This window comes from Lytechinus variegatus, chromosome 14 (assembly GCF_018143015.1).
Source record: "Lytechinus variegatus isolate NC3 chromosome 14, Lvar_3.0, whole genome shotgun sequence".
NCBI lineage: Eukaryota > Metazoa > Echinodermata > Echinoidea > Temnopleuroida > Toxopneustidae > Lytechinus > Lytechinus variegatus.
The window spans coordinates 26,719,111-26,731,447 of NC_054753.1; the positions used below are offsets into that span (position 1 = coordinate 26,719,111).

Consider the following 12,337-nt stretch of genomic DNA (forward strand, 5'->3'; position numbering starts at 1 on the left):
TCAGGATGGGCGCTCGTAAAAATAATGCGGCTTATTTTCGGAGTTTGTGAACACAATTTTTATTGAATTATCCGCATTAGTCTTAGGCGGCTAATTGGAGGATAGGTTTATGAAAAGGGTATGACTTTTGACAGAAGTAGATTTTCATATGCCCATTGAATAAGATAAAGATAGAAGCTATATATATGTGTACATGGAGTAGTACATTTAATTATTGGTTTGATTAGTTTCAAATTCAGTTTAATGTACATGTAAGGAATTCACATTATGACCCAAGAAGCAATTGAATTTAATTAGATTTCTAATAACAGTTATGATATACATGTAAAATGTCGTTATGGAGATTTTTGTGTATATTGTATTAATTTTTGCTGTGCCAGCCCATTAAAAAAAGTGTGGAGAAAGCATTAAAACAAAATGAACATATATGTAAATATGAAAAAGATGGAGGCAAATAAAGGGATAAATTTTTTTTTTCATTTTGTTTCCCATGCACTGCTCATAAATTTTTCCCATCTTGAAATTTTTTTCCCTCCCATAGTTGGATACTGAGGTAATGTATCACATGATAAACAATGTTATTAGCACTGTTTTAATCTACTCTCACTGTAACAGACTCTGTGTAGTGTGTATACATGTTTGATATGTGAAAGTGACCAGGGGCCCGTTGCAGAAAGAGTTGCGTTTAAACGCAAGTCAAAAAATCAAACGCAAGTCCCAAATGCGGGCTGTTGATTGGTTGAAAATCAAGTTGCGCATGATTTTTAGAGTTGCGATTGATTGCAACTCTTTCTGCAACGGGCCCCAGGGCCCTGTCTTACAAAGAGTTGCGATTGATCCAATCAACCACAAATAGGGAATGATAACAGCGTCAACATCTAGGATGCATATTTGTTCAAAATATTTTCTAGATATAATGTATATTCAACCATCCATCATTTTCTTGAAAATTAAGTGGACTTCTCTTTGCTTACAACTTAGGACTTTGTGCAAATTTCCTGTTGGAAATGATTATGAAATTGATGAATTATGGAATATCCGTATCATTGAGGTTGATAGGGATGGATCCAGGATTTCCAAAAGGGGGGCACAGTGTCTTAGGAAAAAATTGACAAGCAAAAAAAGAAAGGTTTTTAACCTAAATTTAGGTCTTCACTTTCAAAGGGGGGGGGGGGCGCGTACACTTCATAGTCACAGCATTTTTACATTAGAAGTTTTAATTACGCCTCTCAAAAGGGGGGGGGGTTACATGCCAGGTTTGCCCCCCCCCCTGGATCCACTTAGTCTGATTAGTGGTTGAGTGGATCAACTGTGACTAGAGCTTTGGAAGTCGAAAGCCCTGATCTAGTTTACATTCGGAATCCATTTCACAAAGAGCATACAATCGTAGTAACTACCTTGGTATTTTGGGTTAGCAGTCAATATCTATGTTTCCATGGTAGCTGCTATAAATTTGAATATCCATGTTTTCAAAGTTATCATAATTCGAATTCTTAGTGAAGTGGGAGCCTAGATCTTGTTTCTTGAATCTTGTTTAATATCATTGCTCAGATGAGAGGCAATTTATCAAGATTAGAAATGCATTATTTGTCAGTGATAAGAAGCTTTCTGAACTGGGGGCCAGATTTTCTGTGAAACCGGGCACTTGGTTTTGAATATAAATTTAATGATAATCTAGTGTGTATCACGTCCTTTGTAAAGTCAGTCATAACTTTATACAAAAAGCTTTATGAACTTCCCACCTGATTCAGGAAGAATGAATCTATAATGTTTGCGCTCACTTTTTATCATTGAAAATATCTTTAAAACCGATCTCTCCAAAATATTCCCACTGACAAATGCATGGTTTGATACTTCACATGTGTATCAATTATGCGGTCGATGTTAGCACTATCCCTTTAAACAAAATCTTGCTCTTCTAAAACAGGTGTAACCGCCTCTGTCTCTGTCTGTCTCTCTTTCTCTTTCCCTGTCTGTTCTGTATGTATATATGCGTTATGTTGAATAATAGCATCTCTCTAAAGTTGTGTGGTACCTACATTATCTCTTCTCTTCTCTGTGCCATGTCAACTGACTGGTGGTGATGTAGATCACTTGTGTTTTATAACGGAATTAATATCTGTCTAAATTTTCTCATTTTCAGTGTCGTTTCTTGTTCGTAGATGATGTTTGCAGCAAATTAAAGATCTTTGTGCATCTTATTATTTATTTATCTTTGCTGTCACTCTGGGATGCATATATGTTAACTAATAAGTACATGATTTAAATAACCACTGAATAATAACATGATTGAATTTCTTTACCTTCATTGATATCAATCCCATAGAGTTTATTTAACCATGTTTCTTATTTTCTACTGGAAGTACATGTAAGAACGACATTTAATTCTAACTCTACACTGCACAAGAAGCTAATGTCAACCTTTTTCCCTTTTCTTTTTTTTTATCTGAAATTTTATTCCATTTGCTTTGCATTGCAACAGTGGATTTTTTTCTGTTATTATCCAAATTGAAATTACGTAGCTATGAGGGGAGAAATAATGACAGCAGTGCATTGCACACTTTACAGGTTGGGTACGGGCATTATTTTGATTTCTTTTAGTTTTATATATAAGAGATTGAGCACTATTTAGCTTTTTTTTACATTAGAAATGTATAATAATACAAGATTCAATAAAAGATACGATCAAAGGGGGAAGCAGTGTTTCCTTCACAATAGTTTTTAATCATATGGGGTATCAGAGGGAGTCAAGAGTTATCAAATGCTGTTTACAAAGTTTGCCATGACGAAAAACTTCCATTTGAGATCACTATACCCTGGTTTCCCTTCTCATCAATTCTCTTCTCCAAATACGACAAACCCTAACATGCCCCAAGCAAGCAATTTAAGTTTCAAAACACCTGTTTCTTGACGTCGGTCCGAAGATAACGCAAGAGCCCGGCATATACAGTCACAGTAGGGGGCCACACACGACGGGATGCATGCGCAGCGCTGAGCTCGGTTTCTGCAAAACATGCCGTCATTTTTATTCGCTTACTTTCCTTATTTCGAGGTCGATTTTCTTCGTTCGAAATTGAAAATGGACTAGTATTGGATGTCTGAATGTAATATGCCTTTGAAAACGTGATTAATATCGAATACAATAATTTCATTCCGAAGATCCTTCTACAGGCAGACAAGTCTTACGTAATAGCACAGCTGTTGTTTATCATTTCGTCCTTGGCTCAACGCTCGTTTGGCTGGCCCGTGGTGGTGAAATTGAGACAAGGGGATTACCTGGCCAAGATGGGTTTATCGGGGTTGGAAATGTTGTTTGAGAGTTTCCAAACGAAAAACGGGGTATCCGACCGCAGTTTGCAGTCCGAAGTGAGGTCGACAATCAAACAGGAAATTTTTGTAATGCATATTTGCTGCAGGCTCAAATGTTTGTTTATGGTAACTCCCTAAGGAACTCGACAGGACAGCGTTGTGCTGATAAACGCCAAGCTGGAATATAACCAAGAACCTAAATGGATACCCATTTAGAAAAAAAATTATCACTTTATACCCATGGATTACTAGAAAGTGCATTTCATTATTGATTACAATATCATGATGATGATAATGATGATATCCCTCTTTAATAATAGACCTTGATGCATGGTGTCTCAAATCACTTTGCAGATATACGCTACATGTTCATGTAAATTAATATACATATACATGACTGAAATGTGAAGTGCAGTGACTTTGCTACTTGTACATGTACATATGCCACTATGTTTGTCTTTGTGTTTGTTTCCAAAGGACTTGAGACCCAACTCTAGAGGGCAGTATCCGTCCATGCAATCGCTGCCGTCCCAGACGAGCGGAACAGAAGCCTCTATGATGAATGAACTACCCCCATCGGTAATGGGTAAACCGCCCATACCGAGGTCCCCTAGGTATGTTAACCCCTTACCTCCCAACCAGTGTCTGAGTAAAAATCAAATTGAACTTTGAAGAAGTAATGAATTGAACTGATACATTGTTATGTGATGATAAGACATATCTCACATATTCAATGTTATATCTATACATAATCAATACTTAATCAATACTTCTACAGGAAGTATACCAGCTCCAACTTTCATAAGAAAGTATTACTCATTCTTCTTCCAGCTAAACTTCTGACGCACACACATTTTATGGGTTTCTTATTCACTACATTTCATGTTCTCCATAAAAGGTCAACTCCCCCAATTCAGAGTAAAGTTATGACGTACAAATTGTTTTGGTCAAGCGTCCAAGGTTGACCAACACCTGTTTGATCGTAAAGAGTCTAGACCAGACCATTCACTTCTGAACCAAAATCAGATTACTTCAGAGAATGCAGATTGGTTAGAGATTATTACAGATTGGTTAGAGATTATTACAGATTGGTTAGAGATTATTACAGATTGGTTAGAGATGGCTTTACAGATTGTTCCAGCATACAGATATATTAGAGATTGGAGTTTAGAGAGTACAGTCACCATCAGACTTACTCATGTTCCTGTATTATTTGTTATCATCATCTTCATCAAGTATTTAATAAATGTATGTATGAACTATACATTCTACATCTTGCATTGATTTGCCTCTTATTAAGTCTGGTTGAAAGTTAAAGTGCAATCGATCCAACCCCAACACAACAACATCATCGGCGGTCATCAGAACCGTTGTATCACACATACGATGGTGCAGACCCATTTTAGATGGTAATCGACTTTAAAGTTTACTATAATTTTCACACTTACTTTCCCAGCTTTACAACATATTCATTGCTAGAAAAATACCTGGTTGCAAAGACCAAAACAATTGCTTGACATCGGTGTCTTTATTTTCACACAAAACCAAGGACTAGAGGAAATATCGCAAAAGAGCTACATGCTTGTAATTTCAGTTTCAGTGGTTTAGATTTCCCCTGTGCAGTAACGCGAGAAGGGATGCAACAACACTGACCAAGATTTCAAGTTTTCCTGACAAATTAGGGAAGGTCATTTTACTTGAAAGTAAACAATTTATCATACTCAGTGGTTTCTGTTCATGTATGTAGGGAGCATTTTTTAATTGAATATTCTGTGCTCTCACAGGATTTGTGACCAATGATTTCAATATAAATGATATCAGTTTCTTGTCATAAGCTAACATTCGGCCTATTGACCGTGTCTGAAATCTTACTGCAGATTTGAAAAAAGGCTAAGATAAATGTATGAATGATGATTGCATTATAGTCATGGCGTTTCTCATTTTTGAAAATCACCTTGCCATTTGCAGAGCTGCCAGGTACATGTATATTTCGTACTCATTTTCCGTATTTAGTACTGAAAAACAAGAAGAATACTGATGGTTTTATGCAAAATACTGATTTCTAAAGTTCCAGTTTTATGTGTTGTCCTATGGTATTTCTTTGAAAATACTGATTTCCTTACTAAAATACCAATTATCAGCTTTTAAAATACTGAAATGTTCTTGTTCAGGTTGGCAGTTCAGCATTTAATGTCCTACATGTAACTACTCCTTTTCTGCTTGTGCACACATGCGAAATAAAATCCACAAATTGGATTATTGTTCTTCCTGTACAGCACATGTATCAATAGTTTGATTTTAAAGAAACTCAACGTCTTTGTTTTTGTTATTATTATTCAAACTTTTGTTTTTTTCTTAGGTTGCCAGTTGGAGCCAGCCATTCCAATTTCAACCATCTTCAGCCGCACTCCACAGCCCCAGACCGAGGCCCAGCGACCCAGCAGTACCTCATGCCTCAGATGTATGCCACCGGTCCCTCCACCCAGCCCTACATGGGTCCCCCTGGTATGAGGGGGCAGTACCCACCCATCCAGGCCCAGCCCATGACGGCGAGGGCGCCCTTTGAGATCATGCACATGGAGGTGCGTTCTTTTAGAATTTACTATTAATGGGGTACTCAAGACTGAATCAAATCAGACTGAAATTCACCAAGCAAAATATTGAAATTTTGATCAAAATCTGATTAAAAATAACAAAGTTATTGATTTCAAGTTTAGCAATATTTCGAGAAAACATTTTAATGCACACTTTCAAAAAAAGTTGCAGCAATGAATACCTTACGCATTAAATCAATTGTCAGTCTAAATTTTATTATCCTCAGTGACTGGTCCCCAGCTGGTGAGCCTCTAGACAATTCTAGTCACATGATACCAGTTGACCAATCATTAATAAGTATCTATATAGACCATGCAATGTAACAAACTATAACCTCTTCTGTGTTTTGTAATATTGATAGGCACAGATCGGTAAGCCAATAGATGAGATTCCATTCACCCCTGTACAGTTCTAATGATAATGATAATAATGATAATAGTTATAATACTCTATATTTAAATAGCGCAAATTACAGTTCAGACCCTTAGCGTTCTAGTTTCATAACATAATGTCATTTGACTAATCAATAATTAGTATAGATCATGCAATATAACAAAATATAACCTCTTCTCTGTGTTGTAATATTGATAGGCCCCAGCTGGTGAGCCAGCTGATGAGATTCCATTTACTCCTGTACACGCACCTGTCATCACAACTGGTCCAGTGCAGCAAGGGTAAGTCTTGGTTTCTCACACACCTAATTTTTTGCTCATTAATCAGTGAGAAGCAAGTGCCGCCACACAATGTCAGATAAGTAAGATGTAACTTTTATCATATCGTACCTTGGGGGCCGTTTTATGAAGCTGTTTGTAAGTTACGTATATGTTTACACACGACTGGTGACCCTTTATTGTGGTAAATGATGCACACCCAAAAAACATTGGTGTTGATTGAACTCACGAGAAAGGATCACAAGTCGTTCGTAAAGTTGCTATACCTTTATATAAACAGCTTCATGAAACACCCTCTCCTGTGCTGTATATTGTAACATGCATCACCACTCTCCTGACCAATTATGACTTCCTGGGGGGTGTATCACAAAGATTTGAGTATGACTTGAGTCGCACTTAAATGCCGAGTTGCATACAGTATGAAAGGCTTGACCGTATTAGTCAGATCGTGCCATGGGGACGTGCACTACTGCGTATCTATCAATAAGATCGCGCGTTGATTATCATGTGCGCGTCGGCATTTAAGTGTGACTTAATTCATACTTAAATCTTTGTGAAACACAGATCGGAATTTAAACTATGAATATCTAAAGAGAGCATGACCTCGATGTTATGTATTGATGATGGCTTCATGTTTTTGCCTTAATCTTTAATGTAAGAATTGTTTAACCACGATTAAACCTTCCTTAGATGTTGATTTGTAATAAATCCAGATAGATTTGGACATTGTCACGCAATGTCAGAGATCTTCTTTCTCTAATGACTAGTGGGAAGTTGTAGATAGTCTTTGTGGCCTTTAGGTATGCTTATACAATGGCGCATGACTATTTGTCCCCACTCCCCCACCCCTAAACAAAAAATTAAAATTGGAAATAATTTTGAAAATGTGTTTTATCCAGTTTGATTTATCAATTGATTTTTTTTGTTGGTCTAACTCCTACAGGGGGTCAGGCCTAAGCCGTGCAGCCTATGCCAGACTCTTTCAGGCAGGCTTCCCAGAGATCACAGACAGACGAGGGGAAGCTCCGGAGGTTGTTGATCCCAATGATCACACCCGTCTTAATCCACAACGGGAGATTAATGATCCCCTGCAGAGCAATGAGATTGTTATTCAATTTCTAGCTATGTCTAGGTTAGTAAAGTGAATATAACGCTTTGCCCGCCGTGGGCAGGATCGATCCTGTGCCATATTAATCTCAAGGTGCAACTTCAAGCGGGCAAAGAGAGTTTAAGACCCAGACTGAAGCTAAAAGTAAGATTGACAGATGGAAAATATGTAAACTGTATATAGAGTAAAGATTATCATAATTTGTACTGCTACATTATATATGACAAGACAATATATAATTGCAGAAACAATCATACAATCAGGCAATACCATGATTTATTTTAATGATTGATTTTATTTAGTTGATACATGTATATTTATGGCTCCATCCACCATTGATCTGTTATCCAGTATAGAGACATTGCATTTTTGTTGACTTTCTCTCTACATCGTAAATCTTGGTTTGTGTGTAATTTAGGACTAGATATACGATGCACAGGTTTCCTTCAAATATGGGCTTTGATTTTTCTTTGTATTTTATGTTGATGCAGAATTCTGTCCTTTGAAGTGAATCAGAAGTCCATGCCAAAGACTGTCTTCTTCACATTCCAATTCTACAGGTATCCGCCGGTAACGACAGAAAGGTATATTGAACTTCAATCATTCTATAATCATGGAAATATTTTATTGTTGAGCAACAAAAAGCTCTAACTTCCCCTCCTTCAAAACACTTACTTTCAATTTGGAATAAACAGAATAATGTGTCGCACGGGACGCACATTACCATCAAATTATCAATCAGATTACGCATTCAATGACATGTGCGTGTTGGTGTTTAGGCATGACACTTCACTCCCTGTAAACCATATCCATGGTGTACTGTTAAGCCTTCACATTAATACATACATGTACATGTATATATATTTTTTCATTGTTTATAGATTATTACTTGGTGAAATCGAAGGGAAGTTGTCGGCTGATCCCCAGAGCCTGCCGTTCATCTTGAAGAGGTTGAAGAAAGACGGGGAAGAACCGGATGATGGACCTCCTGGTTGGATGGTAAGAAGGAGAGGAGGAGGAGGATAGTGATGATGATGATGTTGATGATGAAGATGATGATGATTATGATGAGGATAATGAGGAGGAAGATGAGGAGGAGGAGGATGATGATGATGATGGTGGTGGTGATGATGATGACGATGATGATGGTGGTGATGATGATGAGGATAATGACATTGATGGTTATGGAATGGGAAAATTGTTGCTGTTGGCTGTGGTTATGCTGTTGTTGAAGGTTATGGTGATGATGGTATTACTATAACATCAATTCTCTGTTTCTTCCATAACCCACCTCAGGTCCGGTACAACGTTGATCCGTCTTTCTTGAAGCCTGGGGAAGCAAGACTGTTTCTGCATTACCTTGAGAAACAGACATTCCACATCGATGTATGGGACGGTGACTCTCTTCTACTCCTCGGATCATTGGCTGTTGATCTCAAGGTAATAATGATAAACGATAATGAACAATTTTTTTTGTAGGGCATATTAAAAATGAATTAAGTGTCTAGGTACTCAGAAAAAAAATAAAATGGGAAAATGAGTATGTTGATACCTAAGAGAAATCATCACTTAGGGGGTGTTGCAAGAAAATATTTGCAATTGATTGCAAATATTCTGTTGCAATTTTACAATTGACAGATCAAATTTAGCTCTAGCATAGCAGATTACTCTGCTTGTTTCAAGATGGTGAGTAGCAATCAATTGCAAATGTGCGATTAATTTCAAAAGTTATGATTGATTTAGTGTCCAAAAACAGACTTGTAATTGATCGTGAATGGGTACCCGGTAGGATTTATTCCTTTAATGCTTTAGCGCCTATATGGCTGCTCAGCTACAGCCGGGGTATTAGTAACATACCAAGTATATTTCAGCGCCTTGAGAACATAATGTGGATTTGGCGCTTTAGAAATATTCTATATTATTACTATTATTATTGCAAGTTTCTTCCAACCCCCCTTTGGTATACTCTCTGGTTAGTCTCATCGAATGATAGGTGAACATTTGCCCTGCTATTTGCTTCCATTCCTAATTCTAATTTGTATCTTGTTATTTTCTAGCATCTCCTTCGTGGTGGTAGAGAAGCGGTCCAAGTGACTCATGAAGTGGATATCTTGACAACGGAGCACAGCGATGAGGATTATGTACTCACTGGGGATATTGTAAGTAGTGCATCCATTCTTTTATCTCAATAATAATTATACTTGCTTATATAGCGCTTAATACTTACTTTGTCAGAAGTCTCTAAGCGCTCTACAGTATGCAGCATAATTACCCTGGCTTTAGCAGTGCAGCTGTTACGCGCGCTGCGTTTCAAGGAATAAATTCCTGCCAGGTACCCATTTACCTCACCTGGGTTGAGTGCAGCACATTGTGGATCAATTTCTTGCTGAAGGAAATTACGCCATGGTTGGGATTCGAACCCACGACCCTCTGTTTCAGAGTCCGGAGACTGATCCACTGGGCCATAACGCTCCACTCAATAGTCATGTCACCGTTTGAAGATGTTTTGAAGATTGGGGTTCAAAATTGAACTCTGTAAAATTTTTTGGTGTGTGATCTACTCCCATATCATAACGCAATTTCTTTCATCATTTTATCAAAAGGTTTGATCAGCAAGTTTTACGCTGATGCAGTTTTGGTTATGCTTTGGATTTTTATGGATTTCGTTGTATTTTTTTATTATTCATTTTTGGGGCCTGAATTTTTTAAATTTTCTGTGGAATTCTGTAAATTCCATGTTATTTCTTAATACTGTGGAGACTTTGATTTTAGATCATTGATGAACTTAAGTGATATTCAACTGCTCTTCTATTAGATTATATTAAAAAAAAAAAATCTTTGATATTTCAATATTTTGTAAATTGTTATTTTGCTAGCAATCCACAATCAGATCTAGATTTATCTTACATTTGAAACGATTTCTTTTCATGATAGTCCTGTATCATTTCACTTCTCTCTCTTTTTTTTTGTTGAAATATGAACAGCAACGAGGGGGAAGCATCCGACCTGTAGGATCACGGAACGTCACAAGAGGGCGCCTTCACTTACGACTCGCTAACGTAGGTCAGGAGGTTGATGCGAAGGTCATCAAGGCCACGACCTTGCCTCTGCAGGACACAAAGGTCATCGTGCAGGAGGACGGGAGTGGGGCGTTCCTTGGGGGCAGTCTTCATGCAGGCACCAAGCAGACAAGTGAGTTGTTCTGGCTTGAGAAGGAAATTATTCACAGTTTTTCTATGTAATTCTGGGCCCCGTCTTACAAAGTGTTATGATTGATCAGATCAATCACAACTGTGGACGGCCAGCAATGTCAACATCTTTAATGCATGTTTCTTCAAAATATTTTCTATGATGTATATATTTATGCATTGATTCTTTTCTTGAAAATTCACTATGCTTCTCTTTGTTGACAAAGGACATTGTGCATATTACTGTAGTAAACTGGGCTTAGGTGGTAGTATGGGTTGGGGGTTGGGTACTCAGTCAGGACAACCATAGACAAGAAATAGGGGTTGGTCAGCTATTTATTGACAGCCAGGTAGATCATATAGAAACAAGGAAAAACAAACCCCCTACTATAGGCCAAGAGAGAACAAGGGTACATCCACCAAGTCACCCTCCAGAGATTTCACTCGGCATCGCTCGGACATGGTAGATGTCAATGAAATTCCATGCCTCCTTGTCGAGCTTGACTTGGAAGAACGAACATGTACCCCTAACGTGCACTGTCGTCACAAATTGCTTTCTCATTTATCCTACCGCCGTAACAACCTAAACGCTTATTCTTTCGTGCCAACTACACTTGAACGCTATCTGATGTAAATATCCTTCCACAACATTACAAATATTTATGACATATCACTAGATTTAGTATAAATGAAAACTATAATGACAACAACTATAAATCTAACATAAACATCATTCACATCATAAATTTATGAGAACAATCAGCTATAAGTCTGAGGAACTTCTTTCACTTCTTTGACGTTACGTAATAGGTGAGTAACCAACGGAACATATCGACCAAAAAGAAATACATTTTCGCTTTAAATGCTCGTACGGTGTCTCCGCTAAGAAAAATGATTTTGCAATAAAATAGAAAAAATTATGCACTGATGGACTTCCATAGAGTTATGATTGATTGGATCAGTCGTAAATCTTTATAAGGCAGGGTCCAGGAGTCTGGTTCTGTAGTAGGCTTATTCATTTCAAACCCGTTTAGTCAAACTTTGTAGATACAAGGGCTGCCTACTCTCTCACACTGAGCAAGCAACTTTTGCAGTTGGCCCTTTCCTGCTCAAATAATTTTAGTGTGCATTTCTATAGGAGTGCTTTGAGCACCTAACAAGCTTAATACGTGTGCTTTACAAATCCTATATCTATTCTTTTATCTCACTCATCTGTAATCTGCAGTAATAATTACGAGTCTTTCCCAATTGATAGCCAGAGATAGTGGAGTGATTTGATGTAGAATTATCAGATTTGTCTTGTTTTAATAATGAAATGTATTCAAGTCATATCAAATTGATATGTAAAATACACTGTATTTGATTTTAAAAATTATATTTGGTCCTTTTCCTCTAAAGTAATTATTGAAGTCATAGTAAACTTATTGAAGTCATAGTAAATTCATGTATAAAATATTTGATTGAAA

The 12,337-nt window shown here is 37.3% G+C and overlaps 1 protein-coding gene across 3 annotated transcripts in view; it reads left to right on the forward strand.

Moving 5' to 3' along the window:
• Positions 1 to 12,337, forward strand: part of LOC121427208 (nephrocystin-4-like) — a 64,666-nt gene that overhangs the window by 33,068 nt on the left and 19,261 nt on the right. For 2 of the 3 annotated variants that reach the window (XM_041623486.1, XM_041623484.1), the window contains exons 11-20: positions 542 to 553; positions 3,787 to 3,923; positions 5,669 to 5,891; positions 6,496 to 6,578; positions 7,519 to 7,707; positions 8,175 to 8,267; positions 8,565 to 8,682; positions 8,980 to 9,123; positions 9,741 to 9,842; positions 10,668 to 10,875. In XM_041623486.1, coding sequence (XP_041479420.1) covers positions 542 to 553; positions 3,787 to 3,923; positions 5,669 to 5,891; positions 6,496 to 6,578; positions 7,519 to 7,707; positions 8,175 to 8,267; positions 8,565 to 8,682; positions 8,980 to 9,123; positions 9,741 to 9,842; positions 10,668 to 10,875 — 1,309 coding nt within the window. The remainder of the gene's footprint in view (positions 1 to 541; positions 554 to 3,786; positions 3,924 to 5,668; positions 5,892 to 6,495; positions 6,579 to 7,518; positions 7,708 to 8,174; positions 8,268 to 8,564; positions 8,683 to 8,979; positions 9,124 to 9,740; positions 9,843 to 10,667; positions 10,876 to 12,337) is intronic. The other variant, XM_041623485.1, reaches the window with a different exon arrangement.